The sequence below is a fragment of the Oncorhynchus mykiss genome, chromosome 13 (genome assembly GCF_013265735.2).
Source record: "Oncorhynchus mykiss isolate Arlee chromosome 13, USDA_OmykA_1.1, whole genome shotgun sequence".
NCBI classification, from domain to species: Eukaryota; Metazoa; Chordata; class Actinopteri; order Salmoniformes; family Salmonidae; genus Oncorhynchus; species Oncorhynchus mykiss.
In genome coordinates this window covers 41,482,217-41,508,260 of record NC_048577.1, presented here as the reverse complement: position 1 = coordinate 41,508,260, position 26,044 = coordinate 41,482,217, and the positions used below count along the sequence as shown (strand labels likewise).

The following is a 26,044-nucleotide window of genomic DNA, read 5'->3' as shown; positions in this document are numbered from 1 at the left end:
ATAATAATCCCCCACCCCCTATTCAAGGCAACCAATCTCACCTTCATTATTTCTCTGATAGGATAAAATGACCTTGGGAAAGTTGTCCAAAGTTGTGATCCTTCCTCGCTCCCAGAGTAACGTTGAACTGAAGGAAAATGATGAATAGCAAGGTCTTTGGAAGTTCAGGTTTATACCATTTAAACTTGTTTACTTTTGTGCAATTGCGACAGAGTGGAAATTCCACCCGACATGGGCACGAACTCACAACTCTCATCGCCGTAACAACGTACTCAAGAGGTACTGTCAATACCACTGACCCAGAAATGCTAAGGCATTCCTAAACCCAGGGAGACAGTACTTCTAGGTCTCAGGAAGGCCGTAGCGATGCCTTTAACCATCCACATCTAAAACGGCAATCAACATCATATTCTACATTTGAAAGGATTTGCTCTATTCAACAGTGATACTTAATAATTAGTACATTATTATAAGTCAAATATAAATGTGTGAAAATACGATGAATGCAAAAAGATACACAGAAATGTAATTCCCTACAGTTTTTATTAGAAGTGACTTACTTTACAACTTTTGTCTGTAGAAAGAAACATTGTGGAACAGTTTTTTTTTTTATGTACAATGATTTTTAAACTACTTTTAAACAAGTATAGGAATTAATAATAATGATAGAAAATATCTATGACTTCTAATAATACAAGACCAATAAAATATCAGTCACATCCTCAATTTTCACAATAATCCTAAAAGGAAGTACATTTTCTTTTTGTCCTTTTTAGTACATAATCATTTTTAGAAACATAAGATGCATCTTAAACAAGTAAATCTACCCAGGACAAACATTATTTACAGACAGAAGTTGGGATATCTGAAATGTACAGACAGAGCATAGTAGTGTCGCCAGGAAAGGAAATCAAAGGACAACAAATAAACACTTCACTAAATGAACCCTGAACTGGAATCTGAACCTAGTATCAGTCCAACCCAGAAACCTCCCAGGTCTGACTGTACTGTAGTAGCTGGTTATAGTGAACAGGCTTGGACCAGTGAAGGAAACATAGTAATGAAATCGAACAGGGGAGGAGGATCTGATTGGCTTTCCCAGTAGTAAGTATCCTATCCAGGGAGCAGCAGTGGTCTTGTGAGGGTTAGTTGGATCCCTGGGGAGTGACATCCATAGTAAAGAGCTACAGTAGGGGGGTGCAGCACTACATAGTAGTGTTTTCTCTCCTTCCACGTCTTCTAACAAGTCATATGTAAATGTCCTCTCCGTGGCTAGTGGGGTGCAAGCTGCTAAAGATGCAGGGGAACGCTCCTCTGCATGCTGTAGTATAGCACCTCCCTGAGGAGTGACAGAGCACTAACAGTCCCGACCCACCAGCCAGGCCCTCACACTGACCGACGACTGACTGACCACAACTGGAGCGCACCAGAGTTGGAATCAGTCTACAGACTTATCCGTAACTGAACCGCAGGAGAACATACCAACACCTCCATTACCAATGGAACTGCAAGAGAATGTGCTTCTATTGGCCAACGCGACAGCTAGCCTGAGTCCCAGATCTATGTGTGCGGTCTTGCACGCATAACAATGACCGCAATGGAGTCGGCAAGAGAGCACAAGCAGATGTGGGATTCAGGCTACACAAAAACAGGACCAGGGTTCAAAGAGTAGAATAGAAGCAGTCAAAAACATGCTATCACACTGACAGGCAACATGCAGGAATGTTTGCAGGGGAGTGGTAAAGGAATAGCAGCTGATAAACATAGCTTAGTACACCGAGGAGATGTTCAAAAAAGTAACCAAGGTGTCAACACATATACAGTATGTAAAAAAACAACAACAGATAACTGAGTTAAAACCAAAACTAAAGGGCAGTGACAGGCTGATTTTAGAATTGGCATAATAATGCCCTCATCTGAATGAATGTTCAGAATGAGTGAAAACAAGCTGCATGACTGAAGTAGTGATGGCAGACTGGGGGGGCAAGCCCTTTAGACCAGGACCAATGAGACTAATGACTAGGATGACTCGAGCCATGCCTGGGACTGACACGCAGACGGCCTGGGACTGACACGCAGACGGCCCGGGACTGACACGCAGACGGCCCGGGACTGGCACGCAGACGGCCCGGGACTGACACGCAGACGGCCCGGGACTGACACGCAGACGGCCCGGGACTGACACGCAGACGGCCCGGGACTGACACGCAGACGGCCCGGGACTGACAGGCAGACGGCCTGGGGGAGAACGTAGCTTAAGTCAATGGGAAGTTAAAACTTTTAACACATCAATGTTTTTGTTGAGTTGTCTGTCTGACTAAACACTGGCCAATGAACGTACTGTAATGAATGTTTAAATGCCTTCCTGGCTCTTGTGTGTGGATAAGCAGAGTGCCTCATTGCAGTGTCAGAACCCCACGATCACCCTCCCTCCCAGCGCTTTGTCCCGTCAAGTGCTTCAGAGACGCCCATCATTCTACATTCTTACACATAATACTTAATCACTCCTTTTTTTCCTAGTTCATCAAATCAGAACATAATATCCCTAATGACAGCCAACTTAAAAGAGTACATATTTGTTCCCAAGCCAATCTGATCGTTTTACCTGTTGGCCTAAATAAATAACATCAGTCAAGAGAGGCGGGATCTCTTCCTCTTCCTGTCTGAACCCCATGTTGATCTGCCTACAGAGTGTTAGACACCGGTGGTGTGCTGGGTGGAGAGAGACTGAATCACTAGTCGTTTTCCTTGTAACACCACTGGACCCAGGTGAGCCCAAGATATGTAACAGGTGAGTGTGAAACACCGTGTGAGAGGACAGGACAGAAAGAGGCTGAGAAAACACCTGAAAAGGCACTTCTGAGAGAAGAAAACAAACAATAAATAAAAATAAAGGAATTCCCTTCAACATTGTTGCTTTTTTCTTTCTTTTATCTACTTTTTAAGAGTTTGTTAGTTTTTCAGGAGAGCATCCCTAAGTCTTTGAAATGAAAGACTTCGTTTTCTTCATATACTTTTTATAATAATAAAAAAACAAGTCCATCTGTGACAGAATAAGTCTTACTTCATTAAATTGTCTGATCTTTTATATCCAGACAACACATTTCCCTTTACTCTTTCTCTGCAAACAACACTAGCAGACGGTCCTTGTGATAAAACACAGTCAATCCAAATCCAATGGAAATCTTGGAACCAGGCTGACGCATAAACTCCAGACACACAGGCCTTTACAGCCAGTCGTCTCCTCTCTCCTCTCCCCCAGGCAGGTCTCTGTTAACCAGGTGTTAACTAGGTGTTATCCAGGTGCCTTGGGGGTTCATGCAAACACCTGCATCTTGCCGTTGGACTCCTGGACATGGGGAATCTGGGTTTGGGCAGGACCGGCCACCGCCGGGCTGGGGGTGGAGTCTGACCAATCAGACACACAGTGGGGGGAGGGGCTGGACCAGGGCTCGGGCGACTCTGGGGAGGGGGTCAGGTAGGGATGCTCGCTGGACAGGCGGAGGTAATGCTTGGGGGTGGCATCCAGGGCGGAGGAGTAGCTGTGCTGGGAGGGCGGGGTGGGGTAGTCCTCTAAGCCTGCAGTGCTGCCACTGGCCTGGGGAGGAGGGGCCTGGGAGGCCTGTGGAGAGGTGGGCTGAGTGGCTGGCTGGGGCTGAGGAGGCTGCTGCTGCTGGAAGAAGGCTGGAGGGGGCTGTGTCGTCTGGGGGGTGGATGGGGAGGAGGTGCCCATGCGGAGGCTCTGCTGGCTGGCCATGGAGTGGTTGTGGAGCTGCTGCTGCTGCTCTGAGATGGAGGGCAGCTTGACGGGGCTGTGGGAGATGGGCGTGCTGGCGATGACAGGCGTGGGCTGCAGCATGGCCTGCTGGGCGCTGCGGTACAGGTTCTGCTGGTGCTGCTGCATCATGAGGCTGTTCTGCTGCTGCTGCATGGGGCTCTGAGGGTGCATGCCCGCCTGGCTGCTGTGGACCAGGTTCACCACCTGTCCCCCGCACTGGGAGGAGGAGGGCATGCGGCTGTGCCAGTCGAAGGGCACGCTGACAGGGCTCACCAGGCCCATGTTGAGCCCCAGCTGACCGGCGTTGAGCACATAGCTGTGGGGGCCCTGGTTGACCTGGCTGGCCATGGACACGCGGCCCTGCATGGACATGCCTCCATCTCCCAGGTCGTTGAGCTGGGCCAGAGACACAGCGAAGGGGCCAGAGCCGTCCATCATGCTGTTGTGCACCATGGGAGTGCTGGGCACCGACATGGAGGAGTGGAAGAGCCCCGAGGAGGGCATGGCGACCGGGGAGCAGGGGTTGGTGATGTAGCCGGCGTTGTTGGCCCCTCCGCGGGGGGAGTCCAGGGAGTCAACGGGGGACAGGGTGACAGAGCTCTCCAGCAGGGCGCTCTGCATGTCCAGGGTCAGCTTCTTGTTGCGGGCCTTAGCTGAATCCTTCAGGTTCTGGGCATGCTGCCCTCCCAGACCTGAACCCTTTGCCCCGGGGCGGCGACTCTTCTTCCCCTGGGGGGTGTTCTTCAGGCCGGGCATGAAGGCACTGGGGGGGCACATGAGGGGGGACAGGGTGTGTCCCCCGGCCAGGTGGTGTGGGGCCCCTCCGTGGCCCTGGGGGCTCCTCACTGTGTTGTACTCATCCAGCAGCTGAACGATGTCATGGTGCATTCTCTCCTGGGCGATGTCCCGAGGCAGACGGTCCATATGGTCGGTTATCTCCCTGTTGGCGAAGTGGGCCAGGAGGACCTTGACCGCCTCACAACTACCCTCACGCGCCGCCAGGAAGAGAGGCGTCTCCTCCTAATATACAGAGAGGGGGGGGGGGGGGGGGGGGGGGGTAAGACGGGAGAGAGAGAGAGGGGGGAGGGGTAAAACGGGAGAGAGAGAGAGAGAGAGAGAATTAGACATGTTGGCTCCTCAATATCTCTATATATTCCAGACTGTATGACTATGGGGAGCTGACAGTTGTAGATATAGGTGGAGGGCTGTGTGTACCTTGAGGTCCTGCATGTCTTTGTTGGCTCCGTTCTTCAGCAGGGCCATGGTGGCCTCCACGTTGTTGACAGCAGCTGCCCAGTGCAGAGCAGATTTACCTGGGATGGGAGGAACACACACTGTTGTTACTCATCCTACCTCTTACCACGAAACACAGCATCGCCATTCAACTGCATCAACTCTCTCTTCAACACTCACACACTAGTTTAGCCAATCACGTACCCAGTTCGTCGACAGCGTTGATGTCTGCGTGGCAGGTGATGAGTTCCTCCACCATGCCCTCTACGGCCAGGCGGGCAGCCAGGATCAGGGCGGTGGAGCCGTCGTACATACGAGAGTCCAGGTCTGTAGCCCGGGTTCGGATCAGAATCTAACCAGGACAGACAGGGAGAAATACCATGTCAGTCTGGCAGATGACACAGCAGTCTACTCAGCAAGTGGGAAACCGTAAGCAGTAGCCAAGTCAAGTCTTACATGTGTAATTCTGCGTATAGAAAGACTGAGGAATACATTGAGTTCATGTGAAGATATAACTTAAACATTAAGCATCTGAAAAGTGTGTTTACCTGGAAGACCCCCTGGGCGTCGGCGGCCACGGCGGCGTGTAGCGGCGTGCGCCCTGTGTTGTCCTGCGCGTTGGCGTCGGCCCCGGCGTCCAACAGCCGCTTGGCGGCGTCAGCGCGGGCGTAGCGGGCAGCCAGGTGAAGGGCGGTCTCTCCGGTGCGGTCCGTCTGGGCGGCCAATGTGGCGCCCTGGTAGATGAGGTCAGAGATGATGTTGGCAGAACACTCCTCTGACTCCTCCTCCTCGGGGAGCTCGGGCTCCAGACCGCCTCCGCAGAACGACGCCAGCATCAGAGGGGTGAAACCGTCTGGAGGGGAGAAGGACGGGAGAGGCGAAGGGTTAGTCAATGTGTCAATCAAAACACGACGGACAGGAACAGATCAAAGAGATCAAACGTAGCAACTAACAATAAACACCGGGAATACGAATCAGGAGGAGCAGTTTTTAAAGGATATACTACAGCCTCAAGGATTCCAGTCCAGACACATACAACACTGCACATGACACAACAACACTCCATGTGGTTCATTTCAATACTGACCAGGTCCTCGGACGTTGACGTCCATGCAGTCCTGGTCGAACTCTCCCTGGGGCGGGGTGAGGGCCATGGAGGGGGGCATGCGGATGTCTGCAGCCGCTAGGTGGTGCTGGGTCCACTGTCTACAGTCTACAGTGTCTTCACTGTCTGACAGGATGCTGGGCTCCTCAACCTTCAGTCTCTTGGCCTCGGGGCAGTCTGTGTCGATCCACGAGTCACTGTGGTCGCCAAGCAGAGACTCCTCCACCGTCTTGGGCATGTATCTGGAGAGAGACCGGTAACACACAGTCACAATACCATAGTGGAGCAGATACATTGATTTGGAATCACCATAGGAGTTCTGTAAGTCAGGACACAACAGTGTGGTTACTCACTTCATGCCCAGTGCGTCCTGGCCTAAGGGTTCCCTGCGGTTCTTGTTGCTGCTGGGTTCCTTCTTGGGGAAGAAGCCCTCGGGGAACCACAGGGTGCTGTGTTCTCTCTTTCTGCGGCCGATCAGCACGCCCACCACCAGGATGACCAATAGGAACAGGGCTGCCACGCCCACCAGCATCAGCTTGCCCCACTCTGGCATGTCTACAGGGTCTGGGATCTTCTCACCTACATGTTATTACAAGGACTTTAGTATACGAGCTGTGGTTACAGTATTTGATGGAGAAATGACGTATATTGCAATGTTTGTAAGGTTATCTCCTGTTATCTTTAGATGCTGTATCCTGGTATAGTGTCCGTGGGTTTCTACTCACCGCGGACTTCTTTGATGGGGTAGGGGAAGCGGAGCATCTCCACGGCTGACAGAGCTCCCAGGTAGTCTGCTGCACTGTCTGCCGATGGGAAACAGTCGTCCGACCGCTGGGAACACAGACGGTTGTCTATCTCCAGGTACACTATGGACCCAATGACCTCCTGGTGGGGCTGCAGCTCTCGTTTGAGGCGCGCCTCTCGGCGAGTGTAGGGTCGGATCATGGGCTCTCCGTTGTGGTCCAGGCGGAAGCGCAGGGTGGTTCTCAGGATGGCGCTGAGCTTCTGCAGGAAGGCAGGGGCCGTATTCACGAGTTCGTCCGGGGGTAGCAGGACCACCAGGACCAGCACCCCGTCAGCCAGGTTCTCTGGAACCTTCCCTGCACAGTCCAGCCCGTCCCAGCCACACTCCTCTGAGTTACAGCCCTGGTCACAGCGGCCGTCAGCGTAGTGGTCGATGCAGTACGCCTCGTAGATGGGACTGGTGGAGACAGAGAGTTACAGAGATCAGCTTAGAGGGTCTCATATAGAGGATAAGGTGAAAGAATGAGAGTCCAGAACAGAATGCTGGCGGTGGAGTACTTACTTGCAGATTTTCTCCTTGTTCTTGCAGTCAAAGTTGTCGTAGAGGCAGTCTGCGTTGTTGCACGACTCGTCACACTGGCTGTTGTTGAAAACACGCCAGCAGCGCGGATCGGTGCAGCGCGCCCACGGGTTCACCGCCAGTGAGCAGTCGCCCCCATCCCAGCGGCATGGGAATGTGTTGCACTCCTTGTCGCAGACACCGTCGTTGGCCTTGCCGTGGCAGTCGGCCAGGGGGCAGGCGGGCGGCAGAAGGGTCTCTACCAGCCTGGTGCTGCCCTGCTCGCAGCGCTTGCCCGTCCAGCCTTGGGCACACTGGCAGAGGAAGAAGGGGAAGCTGGTCTCCTCAGTGCAGAGGCCTCCGTTGCGGCACGGCTGGGAGGAGCAGCCCTCGTTACTACGGTGCTGGCACTGGGGCCCAGCATAGCCTGTCAGGCAGGTACAGCGGGCGCCCCGCGTGGTCAGAGCACAACTACCTCCATTATAGCAAGACAACTCCCGACACGACATGCTCCTCTCACAGTTGTTCCCAGCATAGCCCTGAGGAGGGAGAACAATCACATACAACGTCAGTGTGGGTACGAAACAGAACAACTAACCCTACAGGACGTTAGCATTGTAATACATCCAGGGGGCTTTGACATATGGTTCTAGGTTATGCTCTGTGAGCAGGGAAGTTCAGGGAGACAGAGATGGTTGTAGAAATATCAGCTGTCTCCACAGGCGGACTAGACACGGGGTAAAAGTGTGCCACAGTGACATGTTGATACTTACCAGCTGACAGGTACAGGCGTATCCAAGGGCTGAGGTGCTGGAGACAGAACAGGCCCCTCCGTTCTGACAGGGCTGAGACTCACACACACTGAACCTGCTCTGGCACCGCCGACCTGCACACAATAACACACACACGTTAGAGTGGCACGAACAGATACAAACACACACATTTATTACACAGCAATACGACTATACACACACGCGCACCCTCCTTACCTGTGAAGCCGGGCTTGCAGACACACTGGTAGTCGTTGGGGAGCTGGATGCAGTCCAGACTGTTGGTGGGGCTGCAGGGGTTGGAGTGACACTCGTTGATGTCCCCCTCACACCTCTCTCCAGTAAAGCCAGGGGGACAGTTACAGCGGTAGCCCCCCACTCTGTCCACACAGGTACCGTTGTTCAGACACTTAGGAGGAGTCCCGCGCAGCCGCAGAGGAGGAGCACAGTCATCCTCGTTGATCTCACACAGAACACCTGTAGGAGAGATGGACAGGTATCAACATTGAGTATGTTTACAGGCACACTAGTAATGAAATATCAAACTGAGTATGGCATTAGTCATGTAAACACCTAACTCTTCTTATCTTAATCAGTGTAAGGCTATAATGGTAGTCAGCATACGCAGATTAAAACACCTGGTTTTCTGAGTAATCTTCTCTAATTATTAGGACATGTTGTGAGTATGGAAGAGGACATGTTATGAGTATGGAAGAGGACATGTTATGAGTATGGAAGAGGACATGTTATGAGTATGGAAGAGGACATGTTGTGAGTATGGAAGAGGACATGTTATGAGTATGGAAGAGGACATGTGAGTATGGAAGAGGACATGTTATGAGTATGGAAGAGGACATGTTGTGAGTATGGAAGAGGACATGTTATGAGTATGGAAGAGGACATGTTGTGAGTATGGAAGAGGACATGTTATGAGTATGGAAGAGGACATGTTATGAGTATGGAAGAGGACATGTTATGAGTATGGAAGAGGACATGTTATGAGTATGGAAGAGGACATGTTATGAGTATGGAAGAGGACATGTTATGAGTATGGAAGAGGACATGTTATGAGTATGGAAGAGGACATGTTATGAGTATGGAAGAGGACATGTTGTGAGTATGGAAGAGGACATGTTGTGAGTATGGAAGAGGACATGTTGTGAGTATGGAAAAGGACATGTTATGAGTATGGAAGAGGACATGTTATGAGTATGGAAGAGGACACGTTGTGAGTATGGAAAAGGACATGTTATGAGTATGGAAGAGGACATGTTGTGAGTATGGAAGAGGACATGTTATGAGTATGGAAGAGGACATGTTATGAGTATGGAAGAGGACATGTTGTGAGTATGGAAGAGGACATGTTATGAGTATGGAAGAGGACATGTTGTGAGTATGGAAGAGGACATGTTATGAGTATGGAAGAGGACATGTTATGAGTATGGAAGAGGACATGTTGTGAGTATGGAAGAGGACATGTTATGAGTATGGAAGAGGACATGTTATGAGTATGGAAGAGGACATGTTGTGAGTATGGAAGAGGACATGTTGTGAGTATGGAAGAGGACATGTTATGAGTATGGAAGAGGACATGTTATGAGTATGGAAGAGGACATGTTATGAGTATGGAAGAGGACATGTTATGAGTATGGAAGAGGACATGTTATGAGTATGGAAGAGGACATGTTATGAGTATGGAAGAGGACATGTTATGAGTATGGAAGAGGACATGTTATGAGTATGGAAGAGGACATGTTATGAGTATGGACGAGGGCACGTTGTGAGTATGGAAGAGGACATGTTGTGAGTATGGAAAAGGACATGTGAGTATGGACGAGGACACGTTGTGAGTATGGAAGAGGACACGTTGTGAGTATGGAAGAGGACACGTTGTGAGTATGGAAGAGAACATGGAAGAGGACATGTTGTGAGTATGGAAGAGGACATGTGAGTACGGAGGAGGACATGGGTGAGTACAGAAGAGGACATGGGTGAGGACAGAAGAGGACATGGGTGAGGTCAGAAGAGGACATGGGTGAGGTCAGAAGAGGACACGAGTGAGTACAGAAGAGGACACGGGTGAGTACAGAAGAGGACATGGGTGAGTACAGAAGAGGACATGGGTGAGGACAGAAGAGGACATGGGTGAGTACAGAAGAGGACATGGGTGAGTACAGAAGAGGACATGGGTGAGGACAGAAGAGGACATGTGAGTACGGAGGAGGACATGGGTGAGGACAGAAGAGGACATGGGTGAGGACAGAAGAGGACATGTGAGTACGGAGGAGGACATGGGTGAGGACAGAAGAGGACATGGGTGAGGACAGAAGAGGACATGTGAGTACAGAGGAGGACATGGGTGAGTACGGAAGAGGACATGGGTGAGGACAGAAGAGGACATGGGTGAGGACAGAAGAGGACATACCCAAGGTGCCAGGTGGGCAGGAACAGATGTAGTGTCCCACCAGGTCAATGCAAGTGCCACCATTCTGGCATGGGTGAGACTGGCACTCGTTGACCTCCATCTCACAGTTCTCTCCGGTGTAGCCTGGCATACACTGCAGGGCCATAGACACATAATATTAACATCATATCTAGAACCATATTACAACAACATTAAGACAATCACTTTAGAGTTATTAGACAAACTGCAGTTTATACAGAATTCTGACTTGACTAATCCGACTCACGTCACACTGGTATCCTCCCACGTAGCCCCTGCAGGTGGCGCCGTTGCGACAGTGTTTGTCCTCACAGTGGTCCACCTGGCTCTCACAGTAGCTGTCTGAGTAGTCTGTGGGACACTTACAGTAGTGGGTGTTGCCTGTGTTGACACAGTGACCTCCGTGATGACACAGCTCGTCTGTCTGGAGGCCTGGGAGCAGACAAGAGACCGGGGATGGTTATACCATGGTATAAATACAAACACTTACTACATACATGCACTAAACCAGGGGTGTCAAACATAGGGCCTGTGGGTGGTTATACCATGGTATAAATACAAACACATACTACATACATGCACTAAACCAGGGGTGTCAAACATAGGGCCTGTGGGTGGTTATACCATGGTATAAATACAAACACATACTACATACATGCACTAAACCAGGGGTGTCAAACATAGGGCCTGTGGGTGGTTATACCATGGTATAAATACAAACACATACTACATACATGCACTAAACCAGGGGTGTCAAACATAGGGCCTGTGGGTGGTTATACCATGGTATAAATACAAACACATACTACATACATGCACTAAACCAGGGGTGTCAAACATAGGGCCTGTGGGTGGTTATACCATGGTATAAATACAAACACATACTACATACATGCACTAAACCAGGGGTGTCAAACATAGGGCCTGTGGGTGGTTGAGTAAAACAAAATATATATGTACGAACTCAATATACTTTAAAATGACTAAAACCAAATCAAAACAGTGTAGTAATGATAATGAGCCGACATTCATACAGTTTGTTGACTGTCCAGCTCTCTAATAATCACCAAAATGAAGCTAGACAGTCAGGGAGCATCGGAAAATCCCACAACTATGGATAAAGGACAATTCTTTGCTAACTTTGATGGAGAGGAAATATAAAGATTTTTGTGTGCGGCCCTCTGGACCTCGTTGAAGACCGAATGAGGCCCCCGGGGAGTTTAACACCGCTGCGCTAAACACTTACAGTAAACACACACACACACACACACACACACAACTAACAAGAACAGAGCATGCCTCCGTACCTCTCTTGAGTGCGGCAACCTCACAGGAAACCCCAGGGATGTCACAGTAGCGTCCAGACCAGCCTCCCAGACACTCACAGGAGAAGGAGGCGTCCTTCTGACGACAGCGCCCTCCGTTCTGACAGGGAGACGAGCGTCTGCACCAGTCCACTAGCATCTGGAGAGACAGAGAAGATAACCAGCTTAACACCACAGTATCTGAACATGTGTTTGTGTTAATGCTTTCTAGATTAGTATAAAATAGAATAGTATAGAATATAGTATAGAATAAAATAGCATAGTATAGAATATAATAGTTTAGAATTTAATAGTATAATATAGTATAGAATATAATAGAATAGCAAAAAATAGCATAGAATAGTATAGAACAGAATAGTATAGAACAGAATAGTGTAGAATAGTATATGCTGTGTGTGTACCTGGCAGCGGTTGCCTGTGTATCCCTTGGGACAGGAACAGCGGAAGGACTCCAGAGCGTCCTGGCAGACCCCTCCGTTGAGGCAGGGCTGGGAGTCACACTCATTCACCTCATACTGGCAGTGGGAGCCTGTGAAGCCTGAGCGACAGGTACAGGAGTAGCCGTTGATCTTGTCTGTACAGGTACCTCCGTTGAAGCATGAGCTGTGGGTGTAGGGTAAAAGATAGTTCAATCATCACTGCTGATCCATTCTGCACACATCCGAACACGCACCGTTTCAAAGGTCACAAAGGGCACACGTGCACGCATACAAACACAGCGGGCTATGAGACTCACCTTTCAGTGCAGTCTGGGATGTTGGTCTCACAGTTAATGCCAGTGAAGCCAGGTCTGCAGGTGCAGGTGTAGCTGTTGACGTAGTCTGTGCAGGTGCCTCCGTTCTTACAGGGGGCGCTCTGACACTCGTTGACCTCCACGGCACAGCGAGGCCCCGTGAAGCCTGGCAGACAGCTGCAGTGGAACGAGTTCACACCGTCCGTACAGGAACCCCCACTCAGACACGGGTCTGCAGGAAGACAGAGAGAGAGAGAAAGCGAGAGAAGGGTTAGGGATGGAGGAGGATGATATGTCTATACAGTACTATAGTTCTATGGATAATGTTGTAAACTGGAGTTGGAGGAAGTAGAAGCAGACACGGAGGCCAGTATTGTACAGCAGCAGCAGAGACTGTGGTCCTATGGATAATGAAGTACAGTAATAGAATATTGCTAGTCTCTCATTGGTCACTCACTAGGGGCACAGTCATTGATGTCCGTCTCACAGTTGGGCCCGGTGAAGCCGCCGCGGCAGGAGCACATGAACCCTCCCAGTGTGTTGGTGCAGGTACCACGGTTCTTACACGGGTTGGCGATGCACTCGTTCACGTCAATGTTGCACAGCTGACCTTGCCATCCTTGCTGGCAGTTGCACTGGTAGCCCAGGTAGTCAGGTGTGTTGGTGCACAGGGCATGGTTGGCGCAGGGGTTGGGGGAGCAGGGGGTGAGCACGTCGGCACAGGTGGGCCCGCTGTAGGGCAGCTCACACAGACAGGTGAAACTGGCCACGCCGTCCACACACGTGCCCTGGTTCAGACACGGACTGGACGAACACTCGTTGATGTTGACCTGGCACAGGTTACCTAGGCAACGCAGGACAGAGCGACACAAGGGAGATGTGTTAGATTACGATACAGAGTATAGTCATTGAGTAGGTTAATTTAACATGGGGATAAACCTTACTAAGTAAACTGTGTCACCCGATGCAGTTATTTTAGATATACACTAGGGGGCGTTATGAGCCAGTATATTAGATGGGACCCTTTATGGATGATCTGGAAACCAAACCAAACAAGGCCTCTTGAGTTGTGTGAAGCATCAGTTGGCATGAGAACAACGTACATAAGTTTACACGGTCTGTAGATGTTCAAATGTTTTGGTGCATACATGCATCTCCAAGTTTATTTTCAAACAGTGATTGGTGTTTATCTACCATGTGTTTGTATACTGTGAAAGTGTATACATCACGGGTGCCTGGTGTATGTTTGTAGTGCCTCTGTGTGTCTAGAGTCAGGGTTAGGGATAGAGATAGGGTTTGGGGTAGAGTCAGGGTCTGGGATAGAGATAGGGTTCGGGGTAAAGTCAGGGTTAGGGATAGAGATAGGGTAAGGGATAGAGATAGGGTTAGGGATTGAGATAGGGTTCGGGATAGAGATAGGGTTAGGGATAGAGATAGGGTTAGGGATAGAGTCAGGGTTAGAGATAGGGTTAGGGATAGAGATAGGGTTCGGGGTAGAGTCAGGGTTAGGGATAGAGATAGGGTTAGGGATAGAGTCAGGGTTAGGGATAGAGATAGGGTTCGGGGTAGAGTCAGGGTTAGGGATAGAGATAGGGTTTGGGGTAGAGTCAGGGTTAGGGATAGAGATAGGGTTTGGGGTAGAGTCAGGGTCTGGGATAGAGTCAGGGTTAGGGGTAGAGATAGGGTTTGGGGTAGAGTCAGGGTTAGGGTTTGGGGTAGAGTCAGGGTTAGGGATAGAGATAGGGTTTGGGGTAGAGTCAGGGTCTGGGATAGAGTCAGGGTTAGGGATAGAGATAGGGTTTGGGGTAGAGTCTGGGTTAGGGATAGAGATAGGGTTTGGGGTAGAGTCAGGGTCTGGGATAGAGTCAGGGTTAGGGATAGAGATAGGGTTTGGGGTAGAGTCAGGGTCTGGGATAGAGTCAGGGTTAGGGATAGAGATAGGGTTTGGGGTAGAGTGAGGGTCTGGGATAGAGTCAGGGTTAGGGATAGAGATAGGGTTTGGAGTAGAGTCAGTGTCTGGGATAGTCATGGATAGAGATAGGGTTTGGGGTAGAGTCAGGGTTAGGGATATAGTCAGGGTTAGGGATAGAGATAGGGTTTGGGGTAGAGTCAGGGTCTGGGATAGAGTCAGGGTTAGGGATAGAGATAGGGTTTGGGGTAGAGTCAGGGTCTGGGATAGAGTCAGGGTTAGGGATAGAGATAGGGTTCGGGGTAGAGTCAGGGTTAGGGATAGAGATAGGGTTCGGGGTAGAGTTAGGGTTAGGGATAGAGATAGGGTTTGGGGTAGAGTCAGGGTCTGGGATAGAGTCAGGGTTAGGGTTGGGATAGAGATAGGGTTAGGGTTGGGATAGAGATAGGGTTTGGGGTAGAGTCAGGGTCTGGGATAGAGATAGGGTTAGGGTTGGGATAGAGATAGGGTTAGGGATTGAGATAGGGTTAGGGTTAGGGTTGGGATAGAGATAGGGTTTGGGGTAGAGTCAGGGTCTGGGATAGAGATAGGGTTAGGGTTGGGATAGAGATAGGGTTAGGGATAGAGATAGGGTTAGGGATAGAGATAGGGTTTGGGGTAGAGTCAGGGTCTGGGATAGAGATAGGGTTAGGGTTGGGATAGAGATAGGGTTAGGGATAGAGATAGGGTTAGGGTTGGGATAGAGATAGGGTTAGGGTTGGGATAGAGATAGGGTTAGGGTTAGGGTTGGGATAGAGATAGGGTTAGGGTTGGGATAGAGATAGGGTTAGGGTTGGGATAGAGATAGGGTTAGGGTTGGGATAGAGCTAGGGTTAGGGTTGGGATTGAGATAGGGTTAGGGTTGGGATAGAGATAGGGTTAGGGTTGGGATAGAGATAGGGTTAGGGTTGGGATAGAGATAGGGTTAGGGTTGGGATAGAGATAGGGTTAGGGTTGGGATTGAGATAGGGTTAGGGTTGGGATAGAGATAGGGTTAGGGATAGGGTTAGGGTTAGGGTTGGGATAGAGATAGGGTTAGGGTTGGGATAGAGATAGGGTTAGGGTTGGGATAGAGATAGGGTTAGGGTTAGGGATTGAGATAGGGTTAGGGATAGGGTTAGGGATAGAGATAGGGTTAGGGTTGGGGTTGGGATAGAGATAGGGTTAGGGATAGGGTTAGGGATAGAGATAGGGTTAGGGTTGGGGTTGGGATAGAGATAGGGTTAGGGTTGGGATTGAGATAGGGTTAGGGATAGAGATAGGGTTAGGGTTAGGGTTAGGGTTGGGATAGAGATAGGGTTAGGGTTAGGGATAGAGATAGGGTTAGGGATAGGACAGCAGGCTCACCTCTGAAGCCCTGGCGACACTTGCAGGTGAATCCGTTCAGCTGATCGATGCAGGTGCCAGCGTTCTGACAGGGGCTGGGCAGACAGTCATTACGGTCTAGGTCACAGTTCTTCCCCACCCAGCCGGGCTCACAGTCACAGCGGTAGCCGTTGATGTCGTCTCTGCAGGCGCCGTGCACACAGGGGTTGCTGCCACACTCGTCCACCTGGGAGTAACAGTAGGGAGGCTGGAAGCCCTCGGGACACTGGCAGTGGAAGCCGTTCTCCTCGTCCACACACGTCCCCCCGTTCCTGCAGGGTCCGGACGAGCACTCGTCCATCTCCACGTTGCACAGAGGGCCGGTGAAGCCCGGTTTGCACACGCAGTCGTAGCGGTTGATGCCGTCCTTGCAGATGCCATAGTCACATGGTTTGCTGGCGCAGTCATCAAAGTTAATCTCACAGTTGGTACCTGTGTGTACAAGAGAGAGAACACCAATCAAACAGCAGTACTAAGACAGAGACCCCAGCAGACACTCTGTGTCCATAATCAGAATAAAGTAGAAGATATTTAGTGTTATGAATCTCTGTTGGTACTGCTCTCTCACCTGAGGTACCGTGCTGACACTGGCAGATGTACTTGTTGACCAGGTCCACACACTTGCCCCCATTCTGGCAGGGGTTACTGTGGCACTCGTTCAGCTGGTTCTCACAGCGGTAACCCGTGTAGCCCGCATCGCAGTTACACGTGTAGCTGGCGATGCCGTCCACGCAGGTGCCGTGGTGGCACGGGTCGGGCTGGCAGTTGTTGGTGTTGCTCTCGCACAGTGTGCCCTCGTACCCTTGGGGAAGAGACAACAGGAATTAGAACAGGTCTCCTGGGGTTTCTTTGCGTCTCACTCTTCATCTTTTAGACAGTTTTTTGTCTTTAAATCTGCCTGCCACCTCTCCTCATCCAAACCCCTCCTACCATTTCCCCTCTCCCATTCACTTCTCTCCATCTCCACTTCCCTCTTTATCCCTCTCTATTTCCTCCCCCTATTTCCCACTCTTTCTCTCTCTATGAAAGCTTCTACAGTTTGGAGTTCTGGGCCCCGTGGTTTCCATGCCGACGGTGGTGTGTGTGTGTGAGACTGAGCAGTGTTAGTTGGTTCGTTAGTTTGCAGAGCAGAGCCATGTGGTGTGTTGTGTGCTGCTGTGCCGGGTGCTAGGTAGGCCCCATCGTGCTGTGGGCCAGGGGACAGGGCCTTGCGGTGTTGAAGGAGTAGGGCCCTTGGCCCTTGACAAGGCTCACAGGCCTGGCTTTGTTCCCACCGGGGACAATGGTCCGCGCCACGTCTAACAGGGCCACTTCACTCAACAACAGAGGAGGGGGGGTGTGGGGACACAGGGAATACCAAGCAGCTGGTCACCGCTAAACAATACACACACACTAGACCAACTAACACAAACACACCTGCTCAAGAATCATGCTAAAAACAGCTGAGCTGTTCACAGTCTTACACATAGATGTTAATATGAATGGGAATGACCTTGAGTGAGCTAAGATATACCACAAGGCCAGTGCAGCGTGTTGGGGTGTGTGGGGGTATGTATTGTGGGGTACAGAGGAACAGATGTCGGGGGGATGACCAGCCCCAACCCCCCCGCACCCCCAGCAGCTGCTGGCCCTGGGTGACCCTGTGTGTGATCCTGGGGTCCGAGGGACCGGCTGGGGAGAAGAGGGGGATTAGGGGCCTCAGTCCAGTCTCAACCCCAGCCCAGTCTCAACCCCAGCCCCGCCTCAACCCCAGCCCAGCCCAACCTCAACCCCAGTCTCAACCCCAGCCCAGCCTCAACCCCAGCCCAGTCTCAACCCCAGCCCAGTCTCAACCCCAGCCCAGGCTCAACCCCAGCCCAGGCTCAACCCCAGCCCTGCCTCAACCCCAGCCCAGTCTCAACCCCAGCCCAGTATCAACCCCAGTCCAGTCTCAACCCAAGCTCAGTCTCAACCCAAGCTCATTCTCAAACCCAGCCCAGCCTCAACCTCAGCCCAGCCTCAACCCCAGCCCAACCTCAATCCCAGCCCAGTCTCAACCCCAGCCCAGTCTCAACCCCTGCCCAGCCTCAACCCCAGCCTCAACCCCAGCCCAGTCTCAACCCCAGCCCAGCCCAGCCTTAACCCCAGCCCAGCCTCAATCCCAGCCCAGCCTCAACCCCAGCCCAGTCTCAACCCCAGCCCAGCCTCAACCCCACCCCAGTCTCAACCCCAGCCCAGGCTCAATCCCAGCCCAGTCTCAACCCCAGCCCAGTCTCAACCCCTGCCCAGCCTCAACCCCAGCCTCAACCCCAGCCCAGTCTCAACCCCAGCCCAGCCCAGCCTCAACCCCAGCCCAGCCTCAATCCCAGCCCAGCCTCAACCCCAGCCCAGTCTCAACCCCAGCCCAGGCTCAACCCCAGCCCAGTCTCAACCCCAGCCCATTCTCAACCCCAGCCCAGTCTCAACCCAAGCTCAGCCTCAGTCCCAGTCCATCTCCAGCAACAGTCTCCCAGGTCCAGTCCAACCAGCAGTCTGAGGCCGCAACAGACACACAACCAGGGAGTCATCTGACCCGACCATCACACTCACTCTCACTGAGACCATCACCATCTATAACACCTATAGAGGTGAGGGGACAGACTAGGGGCTGACTGTCAGTCTAGGACAGTCTAGGACCACTCATGTATGTACACACTGACACACACAAACACAGAACACACACGTGGACATAAAGAAATTGACATTATTGCTCCTTACCTTCAGCACAGCGGCACTCGTATCCGTTGGGCCGGTCGTAACACTTGGCTCCGTTCTGGCAGGGCGTGCTGGCACACTCATCAATGTCGATCTGACACATGGTGCCAGTAAACCCTGGGACAGGCAAATACAGAGGTGAGGGGTCAGAGAAAAGCTCCGGTAGACGGGTCCACAGTGAGGTCAGCCAGAGGTCTCCAGGCTAGGTTAGGGGTCTGTACAGTGGGATGGTAAGGTTCTAAAGTGTCTGAACAGGGTGATCCATGGACTTGAAACGTCTACTGGGATCCACAGTGTAGGATCTAAACATGGTTCTGGAGGGGGTTAGGCTCTGCAATGTCTGGAATCTGCAGTGTTCTGTTGCGTCTGGACTATGATGCATTCTGGGATGTGTGGTGAATTTGAGAATGTCTGGACTCTTAAGGACTATGTTGTGTTCTGGAATGTCTGCTAATGTCAAGTCACGGTCCAACTTCCAACACATCTACCAATCGCTTAACCCAGCAACATTTTATCTCCCACATGCTTACCGTTTAAATGGATTTCTTGCCCCGACATTAATGTAAATGTCAAACCAGAATAGTGAATATGACTAATGCCTTGGTCAACTAGCTAAGGCATTTCATCTTGTACACGTTCTTCTACAGTGTCTGAAACAGCTCGTCCTCAATTTGTTGAGACGGAAACACCAAAGTAGGCTTTAAATGAACTTGTATTCCCCATGTCTGAGAAAAAGTTTAGCTGGCAAAGCAACAGAAATCAATGGGGAAGGGGCCCATGGAGGAGTCAATTGGTGCGGTCGGTTTAGGAATACCTAGTGGTAATTAACAGTGTGAAGAGGATGGACCTGGTCTGTGTCTCTGTGTTGCTGCTTGGGGCAGGAGGTTAGAGGGGGAGAGACAGTGGGATTGTTTTCTCTCTCAGATACCCCCCCCCCCCTGCCTGCATCAGCTACATAGGCTCAATAGCTAGATGGGGGGTGGGGGGGATGTCTGCCCCAGATGTAAATTGCCAACCTGAATAAGAATCTCATTAGTAGGACTGCTGTCCCTTCCACATTCCACCATAGATGGGGAGAGGAAGGGGGAGGGGTTGTGGGGGGGGGGTCACAATAGTGTCTTTGTTCAGTGGAAAGGATAGGCAGGCTGCCTCTGGGGCCTGCGTGGCTTTTATGACTGGGCTTGGTCGCTCTAAACTCACATCAGACAAAACTAGCAAGAGGAGCACTGATTCACAGGGACATTTAACTCTACATCTCACACCTGTTCAGTTCACACTGACCAACAGGTCAGCTATTTTCATTCATGAAAGGCAGGAGAGGTTCTTTGCTGTACCTCAACAGCTCAGAGAGACTCAGACATGAATCTTACCTGGTTGGCAGGTGCACGTGAAGCCGTTGACCATGTCCCGGCAGATACCGTCGTTCACACAAGGGTTGCTCTCACACTCATCCACATCCACCTCACAGTAGGTCCCCATGTAGCCTGGAAAGTAAATATGCATATATATATATTTTAACATATATATTATTGGATTTTTAAACAGGACAATCAACATAATCATTATAGAACAGCCTCTGCATACACATTATTAACACAAATATCAAAGATCACATTTATTCATAAAATACAAAACTGTGAAGTGAAAAACTATTCATTCTGGGCCCTTCTATGTCCAGGAGACGTGACTATATAGTTTCCCTATCTATCTAGGGGACTTCTAGCAGTGGAAAGAGTTCACACAGTCTCAGGGGGCCACAGAAGGTTTTCAATCAACACTGCTCTTGTCAGAGTCCCAAACCACAGGGGGAACGTTAGCTTTTACTCCCAGGATGGGAAACCATCACAAATACACCTAATTGAAGTGCTGTCTGGGCTAAGGCCTGTGACCTGTATCACCAAACCCCACCGTGGTTCCACACGGTATTACCACTCCCTGTCCCTGGGTCATCTTCCCCTTAACAACTGTCCTATATTCAGTGGAACCGTGCTATAGAGTGTTGCAGTGTCCCCTCCATTGAGGTGAAGCTGAGTGTGGAGTGGCCCGCGGTGGCTCTGAAGAGACAAAGCCGGCGTGGAATCAGGAAGAATCGGCCACTTCACATGGCGCTCCACCAGGCTAGCCGATGATGAGGAGGGTGGAGAGAGAGGAAGGCGGCTGTCTGTGGAAAATGAACGGGGAGGTGGAGGGGAAGGGGGAGGGTAGAAGCTCTGGGAAAAAGCCTCTCTCCCTTCTCTTCTCTGTATGTGTATGAGGGGTGTAAAGTGGAGCACAGAGGGGCCCTATTGTCCTGCTCCATTCCCACCACTCATTATTATTCACAGCACACTCCTCCCCCTCGCCTCGCTTCTCTCTCTCCCTCTCTCTCTCACCATCCAGCCCTATAGACCACGACTCCCATCCCAAATTTGCATAGTCCCCCAAACCAAACCCCCAGCCAGCATGCATGGCCTGAGGACGGTGCCGTGCGTGAGAGTCTCAATGTGTTTGTGAAAGAGGGTCGGGAGCCTTGACTCTGTACCGTACCTAACTAACACACTGGCTGGCTGTCTTACTGGGACCACTGGTGTCAAGGTTATGAGCACCTCTCTAGCCCACCACCACCAGCACCACCACCACTACCAGCACCACCACCACCACTACCACCACCAGCACCACCACCACCAGCAGCAGTGAGAATGTGTTACATAATAAGATCTAGTGCCTAGGGAAGGAGGAGGGTTAGAGCTGTGGCTACTGCTGCTCTGGGAAAGTCAAGTGTAAAGCCATCATCTCCAGAGTGTCTGGGGCTCAGAGGGTCTATAGTAAACAAGAGGGATGGGAGATCAGTGAGAGATGAGATCAGAGGACTGGGCTGTAGTTCCCTGGCTGTAATTCCCTAGCTGTAGTTCCCTGGCTGTAATTCCGTAGCTGTAGTTCCTTGGCTGTAGTTCCCTGGCTGTAGTTCCCTGGCTGTAATTCCGTAGCTGTAGTTCCCTAGCTGTAGTTCCCTGGCTGTAGTTCCCTAGCTGTAGTTCCCTGGCTGTAATTTCGTAGCTGTAGTTCCTTGGCTGTAGTTCCCTGGCTGTAGTTCCCTGGCTGTAATTCCGTAGCTGTAGTTCCCTAGCTGTAGTTCCCTGACCGTAGTTCCTTGGCTGTAGTTCGCTGGCTGTAGTTCCCTAGCTGTAGTTCCCTGGCTGTAGTTCCGTAGCGGTACGTTCCCTGGCTGTAGTTCCTTGGCTGTAGTTCTCTGGTTGTAGTTCAGTAGCTGTAGTTCCCTGTAGTTCCCTAGCTGTACTTCTCATTGGTTCTCTGGCTGTAGTTCAGTAGCTGTAGTTCCCTGTAGTTCCCTAACTGTACTTATCCGTAGTTCTCTGTTTGTAGTTCAGTAGCGGTAGTTCCCTGTAGTTCCCTAGCTGTATTTCTCTGTAGTTCTCTGGCTGTTGTTCAGTAGCTGTAGTATCCTGTAGTTCCCTAGCTGTACTTCTCCTTGGTTCTCTGGCTGTAGTTCCATAGCTGTAGTTCCCTGTAGTTCCCTAGCTGTACTTTTCCGTAGTTCCCTGGTTGTAGTTCCGTAGCTGTCGTTCCCTGTAGTTCCCTAGCTGTACTTCTCCATAGTTCTCTGGTTGTAGTTCCGTAGCTGTCGTTCCCTGTAGTTCCCTAGCTGTACTTCTCCGTAGTTCTCTGGTTGTAGTTCCGTAGCTGTAGTTCCCTGTAGTTCCCTAGCTGTATTTCTCTGACTTTAGTTCCGTAGCTGTAGTTCCCTAGCTGTATTTCTCTGACTTTAGTTCCGTAGCTGTAGTTCCCTGTAGTTCCCTAGCTGTATTTCTCTGACTTTAGTTCCGTAGCTGTAGTTCCCTGTAGTTCCCTAGCTGTATTTCTCTGACTTTAGTTCCGTAGCTGTAGTTCCCTGTAATTCCCTAGCTGTATTTCTCTGACTTTAGTTCCGTAGCTGTAATTCCCTGTATTTCCCTAGCTGTATTTCTCTGACTTTAGTTCCGTAGCTGTAGTTCCCTGTAGTTCCCTAGCTGTATTTCTCTGACTTTAGTTCCGTAGCTGTAATTCCCTGTAGTTCCCTAGCTGTATTTCTCTGACTTTAGTTCCGTAGCTGTAGTTCCCTGTAGTTCCCTAGCTGTATTTCTCTGACTTTAGTTCCGTAGCTGTAGTTCCCTGTAGTTCCCTAGCTGTATTTCTCTGACTTTAGTTCCGTAGCTGTAGTTCCCTGTAGTTCCCTAGCTGTATTTCTCTGACTTTAGTTCCGTAGCTGTAGTTCCCTGTAGTTCCCTAGCTGTATTTCTCTGACTTTAGTTCCGTAGCTGTAGTTCCCTGTAGTTCCCTAGCTGTATTTCTCTGACTTTAGTTCCGTAGCTGTAGTTCCCTGTAGTTCCCGGGATGCATTTCTGTGCTGTGAGGTGTCTCCAGGTGGTCGGGCGTGTGGTCCTACCTGGCATGCAGATGCAGGTAAACTCTCCGATGCGGTCCAGACAGGTGGCATCATTCTGGCAGGGCATGGACAGACACTCGTTGATGTCGATCTCACAGCGGGGGCCGGCGTAGCCTCGGCCACACTGGCACTGGAAGGACCCCTCCGTGTTCACACACTTCCCAAAGTGTTCACAGGGGTTGGCACCTGTAGGCAGAGGGAACAGGGGTCAGTGCACCCGCTCACACACAGTACATATAGGGCGGGGCCAGGTGAGATAGGACCAACACAAAGCAGAGGTTGGTGCTAAATAATATGCCCTCTTACCAATGGAACACTCGTCCATGTCCTGGTTGCAGGCTCCGCCCACGAAGCCGGCGGGACAGGTGCAGATGGCGCGCCCGTTCAGGGGGTTGGTGTCACACACGGCGCCCTCATTACACGGGTTGCTGACGCACGCGTCGTCCAGGTGACACAGCAGACCTGAGGGAAGGGACACAGGGACTAACAGAGTCATGTCAGGAACACTGTCCTAACTAACATACAGCTGACTAGGACTGCAAAATTCTGAATGCTTCCCTGGTTTTCCAGACCGGGATTTCAGGAAAACTAGGTCATTTGGGGAAAGTTCCCGGTAACAGTGGACCAGTGGACTCACCGGTTTTCCCCACGGGGCATTCGCAGAAGAAGGACGCCACGCGGTCGTGGCAGGTGGCGCCGTTGAAGCACACGGCGGTGGCACAGTCGTCGATGTTCTCGCTGCAGTCGTCTCCCGTCCAGCCGTTGACGCACACGCAGGTGTGCCCCCCGATGGTGTTGAAGCAGGTGCCTCCGTTATGGCAGGCGTTGGGCTGCATAAGGCACTCATTGACATCCTCTGCACAGTACTGACCTGTCCACTCAGGTGAGCACTGGCAATTATAGGTGTTGACTCCATCCACACACAGGCCTCCATTCATACACCTATGCCCTGGGCAGTCATCCACGTTTGTCTCACAGTTGTGTCCCTCAAACCCTGACAGAGAGAGAGAGAGAGAGAGAGGTAGGGGTGAGAGAGAGAGAGAGAGAGAGAGAGAGCAGGGAAAGAGAGAGAGAGAGAGAGAGAGAGAGAGAGAGAGCAGGGAAAGAGAGAGAGAGAGCAGGGAAAGAGAGAGAGAGAGAGAGAGAGAGGGGTGAGAGAGAGAGAGAGAGAGAGAGAGAGAGAGGGGTGAGAGAGAGAGAGAGAGAGAGAGAGGGGGGGGGGAGAGAGAGAGAGAGAGAGAGGTGAGCCTCAGGGATAATAAGCACACGCATTTGAGTTAAGTGCTCACTAACACATCCAATGCCTCCCCACTTCCATTCATATGGTCTTCCTAAACATTCCCCTCTGCTTCCCACAGCCGTGGAGGTGAAGGGCAGAGAGGGGCAGTAAAAGTGTTTACATGTTCTCATGGCGTGGTGTTTCCCACAGTAGGTAGCAGCAGCAGCAGAGCACCAGGGAGGCCCCTGACACCACCGGGCTGACACACAGCGCTGTGCTGCGCTACAGAGGTCCACTACTCCCCGCCATGTTTGCTTGTTTTATAATCTCTCACAGTTTCAATTACTTCCTCTCTGGCCCAGAGACATTTCCTGTCAGCTCCCAGGAGGGAAGCCAGAAGGGCCATGAAGTAAATTCCTCCTGAAGGGAGCAGTTTGGAGTAGAGCAGCGGCCCACTCTCCTCTCCCAACCCCCGTTTGTCCCCCCCATCCCGTCAACAAGCTATTTATAGCAGCCAGAGAGAGAGAGAGAGAGAGAGAGAGAGAGAGAGAGAGAGACATGGGGTTTATAGTGACTGGCGGGGCTCTGGGGTCTGTGTGTGTGTGTGTGTGTGTGTGTGTGTGTGTGTAGGCCAGTTTATGAGCCAATCAGCTTACCTGGCAGGCAGGCACAGTCATAGGTGTGATCTCCGGTCGGGCGGCAGGTGCCCCCGTTGATGCACTGGGAGGGGGCGCAGGGCAGGGAGGACACTTCGCAGGTGCGCCCGCTGTACCCAGGTGGGCACTGGCAGCGGAAGGAACCATGGGTGTTCATGCAGAGGCCTGCGTTGAGACAGGCGCCAGACTTGCGGCACTCGTCGATATCGTTGCGGCAGTTCTTCCCCTGGAACCCGGGCGGGCAGGAACAGTTATAGTGGTTATTCCAACTGGCACAGCGGGCGCCATTGGCACAGGGGCTGGTGGCACAGGCGTCTATGAGGGAGCAGTCTTGACCTGAGGATAGATAAGGGATGCAATGTCTCATTATGAACATTTTAGTTAACACCTAAACCTAATATATGCTTTATAACTTGTTATAAGCATGCATGAGCCTTCAACTGCCTCTCATCATTGTACTTACATACTTACATAAATGTGCACAGATCAGCTCTTTCCCACACCACTCTCTCAGGAAACACTGATCCACACGGACAGACAGACAGACATACCTCTGAACCCTCTCTGACACACACAGGTGAATTGTGGCATTCCGTTGGCCACCTGGCTCTTGCAGGCAGCTCCGTTGAGGCATGGCGACCGGTGACAGGGGTCCAGGCTTTGGCACAGAGGGCCGATGTACCCCGGCCGACATCTGGAAATACGGAAAGAAATACGGAACACAGCATGTTAGACCCTAGGTTAGACTGACAGACAGTCTGACAGCAGAGCAGCAGGCCTCAGAGCTGAGGCTGTTGGCTGTTCCCAGCTCCCTCCCTGTTCCTGCTCCACCCCCTTATAGACACCTTGGCAGGCGCCTCTGACTCTGACCCTGGAAGGAGTCAGTCCCCTTGGCCCTGGGCTGGGTGGGTTCCATTCAGTCAGAATATTTATACTGCAAGCACACACACACACACACACACACACACACACACACACACACACACACACACACACACACACACACACAC

General features: G+C 51.3%; 1 protein-coding gene across 1 annotated transcript in view; it reads right to left on the bottom strand.

The window, feature by feature from the left end:
* Positions 1-524: 524 nt before the first annotated feature.
* The window catches only part of notch3 (notch receptor 3), a 47,348-nt gene continuing 21,828 nt past the window's right edge, over positions 525-26,044 (bottom strand). Inside the window, exons 3-27 of the mRNA XM_036941107.1 lie at positions 25,586-25,728; positions 25,035-25,370; positions 23,797-24,153; positions 23,466-23,621; positions 23,160-23,345; positions 20,107-20,220; positions 18,740-18,853; positions 16,572-16,805; positions 15,986-16,435; positions 13,148-13,534; positions 12,694-12,922; positions 12,359-12,560; positions 11,940-12,096; positions 10,880-11,064; positions 10,615-10,747; positions 8,409-8,666; positions 8,193-8,305; positions 7,423-7,958; positions 6,842-7,317; positions 6,470-6,695; positions 6,099-6,358; positions 5,560-5,864; positions 5,216-5,363; positions 4,994-5,091; positions 525-4,798 (exon numbers count right to left, since the gene is read on the bottom strand). Of these exons, the coding sequence (XP_036797002.1) occupies positions 3,317-4,798; positions 4,994-5,091; positions 5,216-5,363; positions 5,560-5,864; positions 6,099-6,358; positions 6,470-6,695; positions 6,842-7,317; positions 7,423-7,958; positions 8,193-8,305; positions 8,409-8,666; positions 10,615-10,747; positions 10,880-11,064; positions 11,940-12,096; positions 12,359-12,560; positions 12,694-12,922; positions 13,148-13,534; positions 15,986-16,435; positions 16,572-16,805; positions 18,740-18,853; positions 20,107-20,220; positions 23,160-23,345; positions 23,466-23,621; positions 23,797-24,153; positions 25,035-25,370; positions 25,586-25,728 (7,285 nt within the window). The 3' untranslated portion in view covers positions 525-3,316. The remainder of the gene's footprint in view (positions 4,799-4,993; positions 5,092-5,215; positions 5,364-5,559; positions 5,865-6,098; positions 6,359-6,469; positions 6,696-6,841; positions 7,318-7,422; positions 7,959-8,192; positions 8,306-8,408; positions 8,667-10,614; positions 10,748-10,879; positions 11,065-11,939; positions 12,097-12,358; positions 12,561-12,693; positions 12,923-13,147; positions 13,535-15,985; positions 16,436-16,571; positions 16,806-18,739; positions 18,854-20,106; positions 20,221-23,159; positions 23,346-23,465; positions 23,622-23,796; positions 24,154-25,034; positions 25,371-25,585; positions 25,729-26,044) is intronic.